The sequence below is a fragment of the Calliphora vicina genome, chromosome 3 (assembly GCF_958450345.1).
Source record: "Calliphora vicina chromosome 3, idCalVici1.1, whole genome shotgun sequence".
Classification (NCBI taxonomy): Eukaryota; Metazoa; Arthropoda; class Insecta; order Diptera; family Calliphoridae; genus Calliphora; species Calliphora vicina.
The window spans coordinates 55,130,674-55,150,173 of NC_088782.1; the positions used below are offsets into that span (position 1 = coordinate 55,130,674).

Sequence of the window (19,500 nt, forward strand, 5' to 3'; positions counted from 1 at the left end):
AACAAATGTTACTACCAGGAGAAAGACCAAAGTGTCCTCTTTTAGCTCATATATACTTGTTGACCTGTTTTGACCTGTTTGTTGAACACTTTTTTTCATTTGAATGAAATTATTCCCAAATTTTTTTTCTATATGTATTTTACATGTTCATATCACTGGCGCAAAGTACAAATCGCAATTTTGAAGATATTGCGATAAAATTTGGTACATACATTTTTTGCGGCCCGAAAACGAAGCCTGTTGAAACTGGCTCAAATCGATCCATTATTGCACCTAGCACCCATACAAATGTTCTCCCGAAATTATACTTTATCGGTCGTAAAGGGTTAATTTATATAGGAATCTACACAAATTTTGCTCCAAGTAAGTTTTGTATAAACCGAATTAATGTCACCTAATTTTATGATTATCGGTCCATAATTAGTCATAGCTCCCATATAAGGCCCGCTTCCGAAAATCTCTTTAACGAGCATAAATCTCTTAAAAATATTGGTATAAACATAAAATTCAACAGAAATAACATTCATATAGACATAAATCACACGACCTAATTTCATGGCGATAGATCTATAATTAGTCATAGCTCCCATATAATGCCCTCTACCGAAAATCATTCACGAAAATAAATTATAGTGTAGGGTATTATATGGTCGAGCTTGACCGAACATACTTCCTTACTTGTTTTTATCTGCTTACAACTTTTTTATAAGTAAAGCTGATGCAAAAAATAAAAAAATCCGCATTTTCATACTAAATGCTATAAAAAATTAATAATTCAACTTTAGCTTTAAATTTCTCAACAACTGCTGAACCGATTTTAATGATATAAGATTTTGGGTCAGATATAAGTGATGTAAATAGTAAGGGGATCAGAAGGTGTGGAGTATTTCCTACACTGAATACTCATGCCTAGAACATCAATAGCTTTTGATTCCTTAATATTTAAAACTCCAATAAAGATAGATGGAGCTACATAATATGTTCTGCATTTGTGTGTTAACATACAACATTCAGTCTAGCATGTACTGAAATCGACTCTATTCGCACAACCCCATTCAGAAATTGTCACAAAATCTTGGTTAAGCGTATCACTCATATTTTGCCTCATTGCCGCAATCTCCGACAGGCTTGGACGATAATTGTAGAAAGGGTTAGAAAGGCTTGGAAATTTGATGTAAAAGGTCGTTTAGAATGATAAGAAATAGTGAAGTAGTAAGGACGGAGCATTGCGGTACCCCTGAATTTATTTTGAACTCTTTTGATGAGGTTCCATCTATAACAACTCGTATAGTGCGATCTCTAAGAATGCTCGATATAAATCGAGAGATATTTTTATCGACACTAAAAGCAATAAGTCACACTCTATCGAACGCCTTAGAATTATCTAGAGCCACTGCACGGTGGTAAATTTCGTACATGCTTTTTTGGCCAAACCCTGTATTTGAGTATCGAAATATTTATCGATCGATCGGTTATGATATTCTTAATACAAATACCAAATTTCAAAAATTTTTATGAAGAAATAAAGAAGTTATAGATTTTTGGCCGGAATTGACCACCGTGCAAAGAACGACACCATTTTTCCAGTAGAAAAACTGGCAAGTCCCCCGTAGAGCGTTCTCTAAGAAAGTCATACTGCCGGTCGCTGGGTAAATTGTTGAACTCTATTGGTCAGTTCTAAGGTCTCCTATCATGTGATATTGTCATAATATCCTAATATTTTACAATGGTTTAAAAATGTTGTTATTGTCTTTCAATTTCCTAAAATAATACCACTGTGTATTCTATGTTTATTGTGTTATCGTAACCAACCAGAAGAGACCTGCGCCGAACGCCTAAGTGTCGGTTAAGCCGAGCCACCGATTTGTAAAATATTAAGATATTATGACAATATGACATGATAGGAGACCTTGTGAATTGATCATATACAGTGGTGGCCAGCTATTTAAGAGAAATACTTGAATTTTGTCATCAACTGAATTTTAAGTGCGATAGAGCCAAAACAAAAGGACGTAAGGGTATGAAATTTATTACTAATATTTCTAATTTTTCAAAAATGTTTGGAAAAATCGGTACAACATATATGGACAAAGATATGTGGAAATACTTTGACCCACCTCAGCGAATATCCTCTGTTAATAACATGATATGACCGAAACTAATGGATCTAAAAATACGAAATTTGGTCCGAATATTTTATAATAATAAAAATATAATGATATAAATGTTAGAAAATATGTTTATTTAAAAAAAAAATTGTGGGTCAAGTTGTAGAAAAATCTTGTGTTCGTGGTGAATATGTATAAATTGACACAGTTGAATAAAACACACTTGTGTGTTAAAACAGTCCTCATGCATATACAGAAAAAACTGTATTTCAATTCAAACATTTATCACATATTGAACTGGTTTCAATTATTTCATAATTGAATCAAGTTCATGTGCTCAAAAACAAAATTTTCTGATTTTTTCTATTGAATTTTGAGTTTTGAATTTGATAATTTTGACAATTGAATATACAATTTTCGTTATTGGTTGAATTTTAAATACAAAAATTATTGAATAGATAATTTCCGTAATTGAAAAAACAAAAAATAACAAAAATGGGTTTTCAATTACGAAAATTATCTAGTCAATAATTTGAGTATTTAAAGTTCAACCAATAACGAAAATTGTGTATTCAATTATCAAAATTATCAAATTCAAAACTCAAAATTCAATAGAAAATATCAGAAAATTTTGTTTTTGAGCACATGAATACTAGATTCAATTATGAAATAATTGAAACCAGTACAATATAGCTGAATTCACCCATGAGTTTCTGAAACATTTATTGTTCGGAAGAATTTTTTTTTTATATGTAGTTTGAAGTCTCTCTCAAAAATAGAATGTCAAACTACATATAAAAAAAAAATTGTTCCGAACAAAAAATGTTTCTGAAACTCATGGGTGAATTCAGCGTCCTTTAGTAGATTATAGCTCCAATATGAGGCCCACATCCGGAAAAGCAATATTATTTACAACAGATATTTTCTAGTATTATGAAATATAAAACTAAACAAATCGACCTAAACATATAAAGTTTTTTCTTACAAAACGCACAAAAATCGGTGACCGTATTAAATTAGTCATGTATATATAAGATTTGGTACAATCGAATATAACACTCTTACTTGTTTTCATTGTAATTACCAGGTTTATAATAACTATGTACATTTTTACCATCATATATTTTTTTCTTACCTCATTAAATCCAACCTGCATTGACTTCGATTCATACGATTATAAATTTAGTATTACAATTATTGCACACAAAGAGATAAAAAAATATAACTTTCACATATAAAAACTATCTGAAAACTATAGAAACTGACAACTTATTTATGATTATACATACATTCCACATAAAATATGTTAAAGAGAAAATCTAACGAGGACAAAATAAAACTATAACGCTATCCAATATATTGAAGTGCATTACGATTTTTTTTTTTGTTTTATACTTTTGCGTAACAAATGTCTAGCATATGAAAAATATGTCTGAAGTTTAAAACAATATTTTATACATCCGGAACTCATATATTTTGTTATACTCTATATCTATTTTTTTTTTTTTTGAAATCCACTATATTTGCATGCCATACAAATATGCAATCTATAAAAGTGTTTGTGTGTATGAAAAATATTTAACTCTTCATAACATTAATGTGAATTCTATTGAATATTCTAAAGTATGACACAAACAAAAAAGAGGAAAGCTGAATAATACATTTATATGCAAATTCGTGGTGAATGTGTCTGTAGTTTTTGTGTGTTATAAGCAAAAAAAAAAAAAAATATGGAGGAAAAACTGAAATCAACATGAAAAGGGGATCAGATCACATCCCTGATTTACATGCCCTATAACATCATAAGCAGATTTGTATGCTCTCAGCACAGTGTAACGTGAATTATGATAATGTGGCACAAATCTATAATTTATATTCAAACAAATTGAAACAAGAAAGTTTGATTCGTGTATGTATTAAAACAATTGTTTTATAAATTAATGTTGTGGAGAAAAATGTTTGAGATTTTCAGAATATTCTAAGAAAGCATGAAACTGCATTTATAATATAAAGGGTTTTCCAAAAGGGCGCTTCGATAATGAAATGGAATAACACAAGACTTTGAAGCATATATCCTGCTAAAATTTTGTGATTAACGTATCCAGAATCCCCAGTATATGGGGGTCATATTATTTGTGGAAAATTGAAGTAGCGATAGATGATCATGCCCTCAATTCGTTAATTTAGAATGTCCATTGTGCACCTTCCTTCTAGAACTTCCTATCATTTGATGCAAAAATATTGTTATCATTGATCTGTAACTTTTATCATTGACAACGTCGTGACGAGGTTTTATCTACTGGACGTACTGGTCAATCGTGTAGCTTGTCATTGTGATTTAGTACCAGTGACTGAATAACAAACAACAGATTTGACAGGCGACGAAACAATGTGGCCGAATAAGACTTTCACCATCCACCAGTCCATATTTAAAAACTTTATTTAAATTTAAAATTTGTGGAACTAAGACTTACTTTAAGTCTTAACTCATCCTCAAGATATTTACATTGTTTACCCTCGTGTGTTGTTTTCCACACATACAGTATTTCTATATATTTTATACAAGTAACATCATGGCATAATCAGCTCAATTGATGACCAAAAATGCTAATCCGAGTACAAAATACATACAATTTAAATACGTGTGGAAAAACATACATGAGGGCAAGCACAAAATATTTCTGAATAAATCAATGCATTTTTTGCAACAAAATTCAAGAAATATCATGAACATCGATAAACAAATTTGTTGAAATGTATAAAAAATATTGATTTTGTGTGGTTTTCCACACAATGGTCAGATAAAGGTTAGAATAATTTCCAAATGCCCGACTTGAAAAAAATGTATTTTTCTTCAGCTTTTCTCTTTAATCTACCACTGTACCATTGTGCACACAGACACAAATACTGTACTGTAATGTATTTACAAATAGGTGTATATGTGGTTTGTGTGTAAATATAATTTTTTTGTTGTTGTTGATATAACCATTATTTAAATATGCCCGATAATGTGTTTTTAATGACTTACTTTCTAGTCTTTTTTTATTTATTTGGCGCCTATGGTTGCTATTTTTTTCTACAAAAATAAATGTTTTTTGTGTATGTATTTGCAAAAAAGTAAAAAAAGAATTAATTACGAAATTAGTTTTTAGTTTGAGCTAAAAAAAAATACACAAATTTCCATTTAATGTTTGTTGTAGTAACGCCAGTATAAAATTATGTTTTTTTCCTTTGTAGAATCATAACCACCAGTTATTTTTGATAATTCAGTACAAGGTTTAATAAGGCTTTAGCTCAAACGCATTTGTTTTTTTTCTCTTAATTTCATAATTAACAAAAATTGTGAACAAAAACTATTAAAATGAAACAGTTTTTTGGTTTCTGTTCAAAAGATTAGTAAATTACCATCCCCTTTCTAGGTGATGTGTGTGTTACATGAAAGTTTATGGTTATGAGAAAAAATTGTTATATGTGATAGTTTTATTTAATGTAATAATTAAGAGGTTTTTGTAAACTGTCTAAGAAAATTTTAATTCTGGGAAAATATGTTCCAATTAGAATTATTCATTGAAATTAATACATTAAAGAAACTGAAAAATTAAATAAAAATAAAAGGCTACGTACGATCGTGTTATCAAACCTCTATTAACATTATTACGAAATTGCGTTTCCAGTTTGAATTTAACGATCTTTAAAGGCTGCATGAAACATTCATAATTTTTATAAATATTTCAGTCAGTAGAAACATATTATAACTATGACAACATTAACTGTTAAAACTGCAAAATGCTCAGGTGATTATTGTGGAAATAGAACATTCTAGTTTTGTCGGTTAGATAATTCATGAAACTACTAGAAGGATGACACTGACTATTTTAAACCGTAATCATGACAATGTTCGGCCACATGGTGGAATACCTATTACAAATTATTTAGAATGAAGTCGTTGGAAAATTTTACCTCCCCGCCTTAATAGTCCAGACCGTGTCCCGTCCTACTACTATTTGTTTCGATCGATGGGTATCTCTGGAATATGCTTCACTTTGGAAAAGAGTATCCGATATTGGCTTGAATGTTCGTGCCCTAAAAGATAAGCAGTTCTTCTGGCTCGGAATCCATATGTTGTTAGAAAACAGATTTGTTGCCAAATGAATGATTTTGCATTAGTGACCGAATTTTACAGTTGTGGCTACAAAATTTTTGAAGTGGTAATATAAGTTTGGTAGCTTCAATCGAAATTCTTCTTTATTTACTGATTTTCGATTGATTCGATTTTCGAACAAATTCGGTTGCTATTACAAATCAATTTTCTCTGTGTGGTAAAAGGTTATAGCTAACAATGGCTGTTTCAAATTAAAAGCTAAAAATTCAGCATTTTTAAGTCTCGTTGTCGTGCACATAGAGAGGCAAAGTTTTAAAGTTTAAATAAATCAGGCATAATAGTTTTGGTTGACTAATTATATTAATTCTACCAATATTTTACTTCTGATACGGATAATCATTTTTACTTGTAATTTTTGAAAGTATCTATAAGCGATGACCAAAGGCTCTGAAAGGTTGGTTCTTCCTCTTCGTCTGATGGTATCACAAGCTTCCTTGAAGTTTATGGACAGTAGCCACATTCTGTAGATAGCTCAGTTATAATCCGTAGAGTATTGGACTGATCTAAGGAGCTTCTTGTTGGCCGGAAACCAGCCTGTCCATCTCCCAGCCTGTCCATCTCCCAGATTGTTCTCTATATTGTTTTGAATCCTCTCCATTAGCTGAAATCTTTAAAATCGCAACTTTTCGGAAACTTTACAACCAGTGTTGCCAGTTTAGCCTTTTTGAGGCTAAATTTAGCCTTTTTATTTACTCTTTAGCCTCGAAATTTTGGTTTTAGCTTCGTGGCTTTTTTCTAGCCTTTTCTTAATTTCAAAATAGCCTTTTTTGAGATTAAAAAAGGCTAAAAATTTCGAGACTAAAGAGTAAATAAAAAGGCTAAATTTATATTTGTGAACCATTTTCATTTTAATTCATTACTGATTTTCATTTAGCTTTTCAACATACTCAAGAATTGTGCAGTATTAAAAGAACAAATAACAATTGCCAATATCAAGTGGTTCAAAATGAAATAGAGTATTTTATATCTGAAAGCTTAAATGTCTAGCAAATTCTCTTTCAAGACAAAATTGTTATTACACATTATATTCATCATTATATAATGGACAAGAGCCCCACAAACACTTGAAGGCTTGTGATACTCGATGGCGATCAATAGCCGTTAAACGTCTTGTGGATCTATGCTTCCAGTTAAAACCCATTTTGTTTTAATTTCGTCAAACCAGCAATTCTAAAAAGCCAAACTTTTAAGTAATTAATACACTGATTATAATTTGACGTACCTTCTTTTTTTAAAACCAGTATTGCACAAAATACAAAAAGTAAATAAATCATTTGCTGTTTTCTGATTTAAAATTCAAGGAATTTGATCCATTATCGTCGCCAATTGAAAATTGTTTAATGTTTTTGACACATTTTTCATACTAGTTTGATGAATGAGAGATAAAATAAAGAACGTTTTAATTAGTGAAGATTATGACAAAAATAATACGACAAATTAAACTAATTGAGCAATTGCGACAAAGATTACCATATGAAAACTCTACGCAAAATCAATTTTTTTCCCGTTGATAATAAAGTAGTAAAACCAAAAAAAATATATTATGTCATATTGATAGTGAAAAATTAAAGTGCTAATAAAATTACGAAGCTTAAGGCTCAGGGGCAGAATATATTAAACTACAAATGGACAAATATAGAACCAACAATGTGCATTTTCTGACATGGTTAATCTAGTATTTAACTTTTTAGTACTTCCTTTAAGTAAAGCAGATGAATTTTATGAACATATTTTCTAATTTTTTATTTAAAAATAAATATAAACCAAAATTCTTAATTTATAATATTTTAGCTTTTTTTGGCTTTTTTTCTAAAGAGGTTTAGCTTTTTCTGGCCTTTATTTGAAGCCAATATAGCTTCTTTTTTCGCTAGCTCCTGGCAACACTGTTTACAACTATGCCTTTTTTCTAAGTTGTTGGCAGCCTCTCTTCCTCTCAGACTGATATGATCTGTAGAAGTTCAGCTGGGTTTCGATGTCAGCCCGTTGAATTTCGGGTGGTATTCCATCATCGCCTGCTGCCTTACAACCTGTATTCAATGCAGGAAAACTTTCTTCGAAATTCTCTCTCCATCTTTGCATCTGTGTATTATTGTCTGTTAGTAGTGCACCACTGCAATCAGGGACTGCTTGGCTCCTGCTACACCAATCTGTTGTCTTTTTTCTCGAATAGCTCCCATCTATTTTCAGCTCTAATGAACAGTAGACCATGACATGTGATAAATCTATGAATTAATCGAGCCTAGATCTATTCTACCTTTATTTCTGGTTTTAAAATTGATTGACGTAAATTCTTAATAGTGTCACTTTAAAATATAAAATTCTATGTACAACATCGGTAAAACTTCGAATTCCATTCGTTGTGATCTATTAATTTTTTCAAAACACTATTACACGGTGGTCAATTCGATAAATATTTCGATGTTCAAATTCAGGATTTGGACAAAAAAGCATGGACGTTCTAAAAGTATGAAAAAATTGCACGTAATTGGCTGAAACGTCCAAAAATAAAGAAGAACATACATAAGTGATCGAATAAAAATTGGTCATTCAAATTTCGGATTACAAATACAGGTATATATATATAAGTATCGAAAAAATTAGGTTATTCATGTAAATGTCTTAAATTTTATTCCAAAAATGAAGAAATGATTGAAAAAATGGTCGTACAAATTTCGAAATATATATACAGGGTTTGGCCAAAAAATCATGGGTATTTTGAAATTATCCAAAAAATTAGGTTATTTATGTAAATGTCGGAAATTTGGTGTGCATTTAAGAACAACACACTTCAACCATCGCAAAAATTATTAGAAGTTGCATACAGGGGTTGGCCAAATAAACATTGACGTTATAAAAGTATCGAAAAAAGTTTGTAATTTATGTAAATGGTTTCAATTAGGTTTATAATTAAAAATGATTCATTGAAAAAATTTCTACATACAAATACATGGTTTGGCCAAATAAGCTTAGACATAAATAACTCTCAAATTTACATAATCTTTTAAATTGACCAAAAAAAAAATACAAAAAAAAATTTGTAAAAGATGAAAGCATTGAAATCGTTCTAGTTATTGGAATGGCAGATGAAATTCATAGCACTTACTAACAATGATACTTTATAATTTGGCCGAGATTTATCACCGTGTATTGTTAAAAATTTTATACTCAAATTAGTTGCTTAAGAATATAAAACTGAATATTTTTCTACAGTAATTTTTTTCTTTGATTATATTCTCAGGTCATCAGCAAAAAATGGCTTGAATATCCACAATATAGGTTTGGTGCACAGAGGGATTTTGGTGTCAAAATTCAATTTTTCAAACACTCAATTTCAAAAATCAAATGATGCAATTTTGTAGAGAAATGTTTAAAGATGAAATGTACACTTATAGTTTTAAGAAAAAATTGATTTTATTTTTAAAAAAATTAAGTAAAGTCCATGCAAGGGTGTTAAACAAAGAATTACTTATATTTTCATGCAATTCAGTGGTTTATATATGTATAATTTTCTAATAAAACCATTAGGAATATGGTTTCTATAAGTCTCTAAAAATTATTTTATTTTTGATTTTCGATGGAAAAAAAATGTATCCTCACTTTCCCCCAAGCTGTTTTTTTTAACAAAATGAAAGGTGGGAATGTGTTGTTTTAATTAAAAAAAATAGTTTTCGGAAGGGGATGAAAACTCTTCGAAAAATAAATGAAATATCAAAAAAATTCTTATCTATGTATGGGTTTCGTGGGCGGTGGGCGTGAGCAATTTTATTGAAACTCTTCATGCGTTCTTTCTTTGTTTCAATAAATGTATGAACTAAATTTCTTGACTTTTGCTTGGATATAAACAATTTTATGCGAAAAAATAAATTTGGATTGTATGGGCAGTGGGCGTGGACGATTTTGATAAAATTTAATTTTTTTTCTTAATTTAGTCCATATAATTCTCGGTGCCAAATTTCAATGCTCCACTCCTTATAATTTTTGCACAAAAATGTATTGCATGGTCGGATATTAATAAAACTTAGCATACGTTCTTCTTTTTTTTGTTTCAGAAAATATATGTACCAAATCTCTAGACATTCACTTTGATAGGAAAAATTGTATGCGAAAAAATCTATTTAGATTGTATGGGCAGTGGGCGTTGGACGTGGTCGATTTTCATAAAATTTTATTTTTATCTTAGTTTTGTCCATATAATTCTCGGTGCCAAATTTCAGCGCTCTGCGACCACTCCTTATAATTTTTGCAAAAAAAGGTATGAAGCCATCTCTCTATGCACCATGGCAAACTAAGTAAAAAGATGGTACAATTTTTCACATCTATGGAGAGATTTTTTATAAACATTTTCAAATAATATTCAGCCCAATTATGAATAAAAAATTCCCCGGGAGTTTTTTTCCCATTGAATTTGAATAGCAAAAATGAGAAATGGGAAAATACTCCCGGAGAATTGTTATTCATAATTGGACTGATTATAAATTTTGTTAGACGTTTCTCCACATAGTTAATGAAAATAAACTTAGAAAAATTTAAATTTACATAACCTAACATTAACTACTCAAGTTTACGTATGTCAAACAAAAAACTAAAAATTTTGTGAAAATGAGCGATACACTTAATTGTGAATGTGGCTTTGCAATAAATCTGAATAATTATTGCTTTTTTCGATATTTCATTGATTTTTTTGTACAATTTGTTATTATAACTCCGAAACTGCTGAGCCGATTGAAACGCAATACATAAACGGTTAAGGTGTAAATCTCAACTTTTCTAAGTTTATTTTAATAATATCGAACTAACTCTTTTTGAGTTATCATTAATTATGTGAATTAAAATTTAAAAAAATCATCTCCATAGAATTTAAAATATGGATCATATTTATACTAATGGAACCACAATACATCAAAATTGTATAATGGTTTTAAAAGCATTTAAAGTTTTTTCGATTTTGTTGCCTTCTGCTATTTACCATTTTTAATGCCAATTTAGCCCCTTCTTTGTTAGCTGCTGTCAACAATGGTAATTAAATTAAAGTAAAAAAAAATAACTAAACTAAATAAATCTTATTAGTAGATGTTTAAGTTTATGTAAGCAAACATTTATTAAATAAAATCTACATAAAACTTATAAGCATTTTACAAATTAAAAACCAACACAATGTGTGTATTCTTCGTGACGAATACTTATTACAAAAATCTCTGTTAATTAAGTATACGCCAAAGTATTTATACGTACATATGTAAGTAAGTAAATCTTACAAATAAAATAAATAAATGTATAGAAGCATGTATGTAAATGTACATTTATATGTGCCTACACATGTATTTTATGTTTCTAAATGCTACCATTAAAAACTTGTGTTCCACATAATTATAGCATGTGTTAATTTGAGATAATAACGCAAATTAAAACTCCTGCTGTATAAAAAATATATATTATATATTGGCAAAATATAACAAGTTCTTACATGTTCTTACTAAGTGCTTATGTATGCTTACAATTGTTACTACCTCAACTAATAAATTGTAAGTTATTAAATAGAAAGTAGTTACATATGAATGTGAATTTATGCTATTTAATACAGTGAATAATAAATAAAGATGGCATTTTATAGCAATTTTAAAATATAGAAAAGAATCAAATAAGGTCAACAGTTCTCAAGTTATTAACATTTTTACCTTAGGTATTTGGCACGCATCTAAAATTTGTTTCTTTAGAGGTAGATAACTTTAAATAGGCAGTACTGTTTTTTGTGACAGCTGATTTGACAGTTCTTGATAGTTTTGAGGATAGTTTGGTCTGGCCATTTATCATAAATACAAATTTGTATGAATATCTGTGTATTCAGACACAGATATTAGTTTTAGTTTCAAAATATTGACAACTTTGTAGAGCAAATAAATAAATGTAATTCCTTTATATAAAATGCTTCACCATTATTTCACCCACTGTATAATCAAGTATGCTAATACATGCATTGTTATTTTAAAACTAACTTTATAATAATTATTCCAGATATATTAAACAATTTACAAACTCATACACATCCACATAAACACAAACAAAATTTTCTATTTCCATTTAAACAAATAATATAAAATACAAACACACTCTCCTCTTCTAATAAACATCATTTACAATCCTAATAAATACTTCTCCCTTCTACTAATAAATGCCAAAATTGTTCATGTTTTTTTGGTTATTGCTGTTGTTTCTCTACTATTTTGTATTGTTGTATTTTGTTTATTGTAATATGGTGTTATTTCTTTTGTAGTGCCAACAGCAACCATACTGGGCGGACCCGATTTATATGTTGATAAAGGAAGTACAATTAATCTAACATGCGTAATAAAATTTAGCACCGAACCACCAACACATATATTCTGGTATCATCAAGATAAGGTAAGTAGAACTAACTACAACTCACAACAAATGTTAGATGTTTTATGTTTATACTTGTATATATATTTGCTGAAATATACTACGTATATATATACACCTATATTTCTAATAGAACAATAAAATAGAAAAGCAAGCAGGAGTATAATTATGGCATGAGTACTACTAAGAAACCGACAGTAAAATACACTACATGGAAATAAGCGAAAAAGAAAATATGTGTATTTAGATCAATAATTAAATATTTAAATGGTTAACCGACTGATTCATTAACGCTTAGCCTAAGCTCTAGCTCTTGATGCTAGAGACTTTTATTAAGTAGAAAGATATATTTGAAATTCGAATGCTTGGTGCGGTTCTATAGACACAGAAAAAAACACGCTTGGCATAGTTATGACAACCATTCTGTATTTCTTTTTGACAATATATTGTTGTTGGAAACCTACCAGCTGTGGCAATTATTGTGCTCACAGTATTATTCAATGCGATCTTGTTTCTAGGAGTTTCTCCGAATGATTGGAAAGGATTTGACATTGCCATCTTCCTACAGACCGATTAGCTTATTGCTTTGTTTTACTAAACTATTTGAGAAAATAATCAAAGGGAAAATTTTAACATTCTTAAATAGCCAACACATTATCCCAGATCATCAATTTGGATTCCGTGAGTATCGCGGAGCAATTGAGCAAGTTAACAGCTTACGGGGAGATACGAAAATCTTTCGAATTAAAAAAGTATTGTTCGGCAATATTTCTAAATATTGCCAAGCCTTTTGACAATGTTGGTCATAAAGGTCTAATACACAATATTAAATGCCTACTGCCTTCTAGTACACATAAAATACTTGAGTCTTACCTATCGGATCGCTCAATTAGGATAAAATGCGGCGATTATGTTGACAAGCTACTATACGAGCAATGCTGGTGTACCTCAGGGAAGTGTTCTAGGACTAACCCTCTACCTATTATATACTTCAGATTTTCTCAAGTCCGAAGGATTAACCATTTCCACCTTTGCAGATGACACTGCAATTCTTAGTTTAAAAAATTTCGCGTCATTCACCGACACATAACACTGACTTTCTGGTTGACTTTTCCGTTTAGGTGTATTCAGGGACTTATAGTAAAATTTCACGCATAATATTTTTGCGGAACATTTTAACCCCTTAAATCACTGTTGTAATGGTGTTTTTTGCTCATTTTTAAAATAAGGACAAAAAAGACCCATGCCTTGAGGATTTAGAGGGTTAACATATTCTACAAAACTGTTCTCCGTAACATTTTGCATAAATTTGCTGAACAAATTTTATACCTAAAATGTAAGGATCACATGGTTTCTTATGCCGATTAACAATAAGAATGTGCCAGAGTTGGGAAACTTTAACCACCCCTCAAATGAAATTCAGATGTAAACTTTCAAAACGCCGATACACGTGTCTTGTTTTTTGTCTCCTCTATCAATATTTATTGGTCGGACCTTGTAATTTTTTTTGCGTTGTACAGTGTTATATATTTAAATCATATATTAAAAAAGTACGTGAAAAAATAATTAAAACTATTTAAAAAAAAATTCAATATGTACTTTCAAAAAAATAGCAAAAGATTTGAAGGTTCATCGTCACACTATTTCAGGAGCCATTAGATAGTATATGGAAGACTTGAGCATTGAAACAAAATCTGGATCAGGAAGAAGAAATGGTGTAACAAATATTGGTAAGGCAAATACATCGAACAACTCTTTCAAAAAGCATCGAAAACTTTTATGAGAAAAGCTGCTCTCAAAGTTGAATGATATGCTGGATTGAATCGTATAAAGTTAAGAAAGTTCCAGATCACAATTCGGTAAAGAACTTAGAAGCAAAATAATGAGTGACAATATCTAAGTCAAATTTTAGAAAAAAATATAACTGTTGTGTGATTGATGATGAAATTTGTGTACTGGCTGACTTTTCGCAACTTCTGAGTCAAGAGTTTTATGTGACTGATGGTAATGTACAAGAATAAAACCGGACAATAAACTAAACAAAATTCCCACGAAGTTTTTTGTGAGACAAGCCATTTTCAGTTGTGGCAAAACAATCCAATCAATTATGACATCAGACACGATGGACACAGAATCACACTGTTGCACACTCTTTAATATTCCATCGTGCCCCGTCCCACTACTGATTGTTTCGATCGATACAGAACACTCCCTCTGGGATACGGTTCACTTTAGAACAGAGTATCCGAACATGGCTTGATTTGTTCTTGGACTCGGAATCCATTCATATCAAAAAAGGGAATTACTTACTTGCAACACCTTTTTGGTGTTTTAAAACCTTTATATTGTGGTATATAAAGTGCCAGGATATTAAAGGACACTTGTGTTGAAGTCAGCCAACTGAAGAATTTATTAGAAATAAAAATAAAGCAAATAGAAATATTTTCCAGGAAAATATCACAATCGGAATAGTGAAGAAAATATTTCACAACAGACTGATTTATGAAGTTATAAGTAAACTCTTCATGGAACTGCTAAATGTATTTCGTTGCTATTTTGGCTGAGTATGAGGGTCTCAATGCAAAGAATTGTACTAAAATTTAAATAAATACAACTTCAGGGAAAGAAGGTGATACAGAACTAGTTACATGGCTGGTTTCTGGGGGATAGGTAACAGTTTTTTTTTATAAAATTGAACTATCACTATATTTGGCGTTGTCATTAAATGAAGTCACTTTACTCTGAAAGGTCATTGAACTAACTCAAAGTCTAAAATTCATTGATAAATTTTCTACCAATTTGAGCCCAAATTCGTTGATATTTTGCCAACTAACATTTCATCCACTATAAGAAACACTTCATAGGGTGCATGACTTAAAAATGCGAGATTTACAATAGCTGGCCTATCTTTTGAACGCGGTTATTGTTTTTAATTACTTATACATATGTAATTTTGAAGGGTACATATCTGTCATTATACCCTTCACCATGCGTGGCAAGTGACAATCAGTTGTATGGAAAAAATTTGTTGTTAAAATTTTGAAGAGTGCCGGGTGGAATATTGTGACACTAGGCCTAAAAGTTAAGTGCTGAAAATTTGAGCCAAATCAGGCAACGATTTCAGGACGCGCATCGAGGTCAAAGTTCAGATATATGCAAAATTATACTATTTATATGGAATAAATAGGTGAAACTCGTTAAATTTCTGCATTGTTTTCTAGAAATGTATAGATTTATTTATATTAATGAATATTACATTAAAAAACATTTTTTGGAAGTTAACCCTTCATCTCCTTTAGGTCAAAAAATGCAAATTTTTCAGATATTTTAAAAATTTTGCTACTAAATAAATACTTTTGCAATTGAATGCAAAAGAATCGAAATGTGTACGTAATTATCGTTGTAATGAGATATAAATGACAAAATTTGGTTAAAAAATGTTAAAGTTATTACAAATTCGCCAGACCAATGTTTCAGGCCACTTGAACAAAAAATTTAGGAAAAAAATTAACATATTTCGAGAAAAATTAAAATAAAAGCTAATTTTTATTTAAAATATATCCGTATTTACTTGTTTATGAGTTTTTGTCTTCGTGGGATACCGTTAACCTATTCGCAGGTATGGCCAAAAAAAATTATTTTTTTTATCGGCTGTTTCAAATCTCCATTTTCAAATTTTTAAAAATTTTGTTAAACAAATTTCAGAATTTTTTGATCATCACATTGGGATTTATTGAGATTAAAATAGGGAATAAAAATATGAAAAAATTATGTCAATTCCTCTTACAGTTTTTCCATAACTGCGATTTAAATTTTGCGATTTTCAAGAAAAACTAATTTTTTGTGCATATTAAGGCGAATGAGCCCAATTTCCTTAATGTTATCAATTTTAAGTAAAACCTATTCATAATATTATAGTCCTTGTAATTTTAAATATGGTCTGAAAGTTTTACTAAAATCGGAAAACGATAACCTTAAATCGTGAAGGTCAAAGGTCAAATTTTTCAATATTTGGAATTTCTAAAGAAAAGATAGCGAAATGTTATATATTTTTGGGCCGATTTTAATGAAACTTGAGGAAAGTATAACTTAAAGTCCAGAATATAAAATAACAGCACAAAAATGGAAATTAACTCTTAGCAGCACTTGGGGTCCAAATTACCCTCAGATTTTAACGTCACGAAAAACACAGCCATTTTGACCTCAAGTGCTCTTAAAGGATTAAATCCATTTTTGCACTGTTGTTGTAAATGTTAGACCCCAATGTCATTAATGTAGACAATATGAATATCTAATGATAGATATTTCAAAGTCCATTGCTACGATAAATATAAGGCTATAGTGTGTACATTCGACCTTCAATTTAACCCGATTTTTTTTAACAATTTTTTTTTTTGTTTTTATACATTTTTTCACTAATAAATTTAAAAATTATTTTTTTTAAAAATTAGATAAAATTAAAAAAAAAATTTGTTGTTTCTAATTTTGAAAAAAAAAATCGAATTATTCGAATAATTAAAATTGTTTAAAAAGGTAAAGAATGAAATTTTGATGAAAATTTAATAAAATTAAAAAAAACAATTTGGAAAAATTTTTTTTTTAATTTTGAAAGAAAAAAATAGAATGATTCGAATAATTAAAATTGTTTTGATGACGTTAGAGTTAACAATCGATTTTTATCTAGTTCAAATAAAACGAATAATTCGAATAAGAGATTTTAACTTGTTCGAATAATTCGATCACACATTTAAAATTATTGAATTATTCGAATAATTTAATTTTTTTTAAAGAAAGTTTTTTAATAGTTTATTGTTAAAGAAAAACAAAAAAATACGTTAAAGTTAACAATTCAAGTATTGAAAGATGGCAAAACTTCATAGCTAACAGTGGCCAATACTTTGAATAAATTTATATTGTAAAAAATCCCGTATTTTCAAGTCATATGCCCAATATATGTATTTCAGTTTTTTTTTTGAAATACCATTAAGATTGAAGTTTGTTTTAATTAACCCCTTTCGTGAATACAATTTTAAAAGACTGTTAGAACTCTAAATTACTATTAGAAACTTGAATGTGCTATAAGTCACATTAGCTTCAAAAACTCCACATTCACAAAAGAAGCTAAAAAAAATTGTCTATAATTTAGCAAAGATTTCTTCGAATTTTTATGACAAAACTGATAACAAGTAAATAGCTCAACGGGATTGGCCTAAATAAAGAGAATGTGAAGTAACAAATTTGCATTTATGTTAGAATTAATGGCCTATCTACAATCAACCCTTCCTGGCTACAAACAAAACACTTGAAAGTTGTAATATTATGTAGCCGTATCTATAAAGCTCAAGTGAAATAAATAGCACAATTAAATTAATAGCTGATCTTATCATGACTTCGCATACAAGATACGAGTAATTTGCTAACGTAAAACCTTACGTCAGCAAGTCAATGCCTCAGCTATAATTAGTGTTGTATTTAAATTACCCACTTTGTATTGCCACAATAAATGGCAATAACCTCTCAGTAAATAGTGGCAAAAGTGTAGGGTATAAAAAAGTATAAAATATTTATATTACTGTCAAATACTTACAACTTGTGCCAACACAGCAACAGCAATAATAAACTATGAAAAGTGTACATTCAAATGCACGTGCTATAAAAAAAGAATTGAGATTGAATGAAAAGAAATTAATCAGTTGTTTTGCGATACATCCATTTGATTAAATTTGTGACACATTAACAATGTGTCCTGCTGAATACAAACAAAAGCGTTTAATGTTGTATCGACATAAAAATCGCCTTTACATGCTTATACAATGCTGTTTGTTATCTTAATGTTTTTAGGTTAATTCGTATATTTTAAGGAAACAATAGTTAAACTTTAATAATAAAGTAAATAAAATAATGCTATAAATAATTCGCCTGATATTGTGTTTTGTTTTTTACTACTCGTTTATTTAGCTTGGAATCTTATTATCGTGCGAAATATAATTCATTCTTTCAACATAGTTTTAGTCTTCATTTTAAATGTGTGTAAACAAATGTTTAAGTATGTGATTTTATGAAACTCTCTAGATATAAGCAAGTATTTTTACAAGAATTTACAGTCAATACATTTAGGTTTTGATGTATGTACTTTGTATGGAAACTTCCTTTAAACACATAAATAATTTGTATTTTACCAACCTTTTTACTCTAAAAGCAAGTTCGAAAATATAGTCAGCCAAGACCGATTATATTTTACTATACACCAGTTTGATTTTGCAAAAAAGTAAAAAAAAAACAAGTAAGAGAGCTATATTCGGCTGTGCCGAATCTTATATACCCTTCACCAAATTATACTTTAAAATATATTTTTTTAAATATTTTTGGGTAAACAAAATTTAATTTTTTTTTTAAATTGTTTTTTAATTTTTTTTAAAAAAAGTTTTTTCCAAATTTTTTTCAACAATTTTTTTTTTTGGAAAAAAAATGTATGACAAAAAAAATTTTTTGATGAAAAAAAAATTCGGGTTAAAAAATATTTTTCCCGATTTTGACCCATTGTAGGTCCAACTTACTATAGCCTTATCTACATCGTTGCAATGGACTTTGAAATATCTATCATTAGATATCCATATTGTCTATATTAATGACTTAGTAATCCAGATATAGATCAAAAATAGGTCAAAAATCGAGGTTGTCCCGGTTTTTTGCTAATATCTCCGTTATTTATGGACCGATTTTGCTGATTTTAAATAGCAAACATCTCGAAAGCATGTCTGACAGAATTATTGAAGATTTGGATCCCGAAGATATCTGGGATCTTCAGAAAATTGATTTCAACAGACAGACGGACGGACAGACGGACATTGC

The 19,500-nt window shown here is 29.5% G+C and overlaps 1 protein-coding gene across 1 annotated transcript in view; it reads left to right on the top strand.

The window, feature by feature from the left end:
* dpr10 (defective proboscis extension response 10) overlaps positions 1–19,500 on the top strand; it is a 422,702-nt gene that overhangs the window by 391,186 nt on the left and 12,016 nt on the right. Inside the window, exon 5 of the mRNA XM_065504727.1 lies at positions 12,542–12,669. Within this exon, the coding sequence (XP_065360799.1) occupies positions 12,542–12,669 (128 nt within the window). The remainder of the gene's footprint in view (positions 1–12,541; positions 12,670–19,500) is intronic.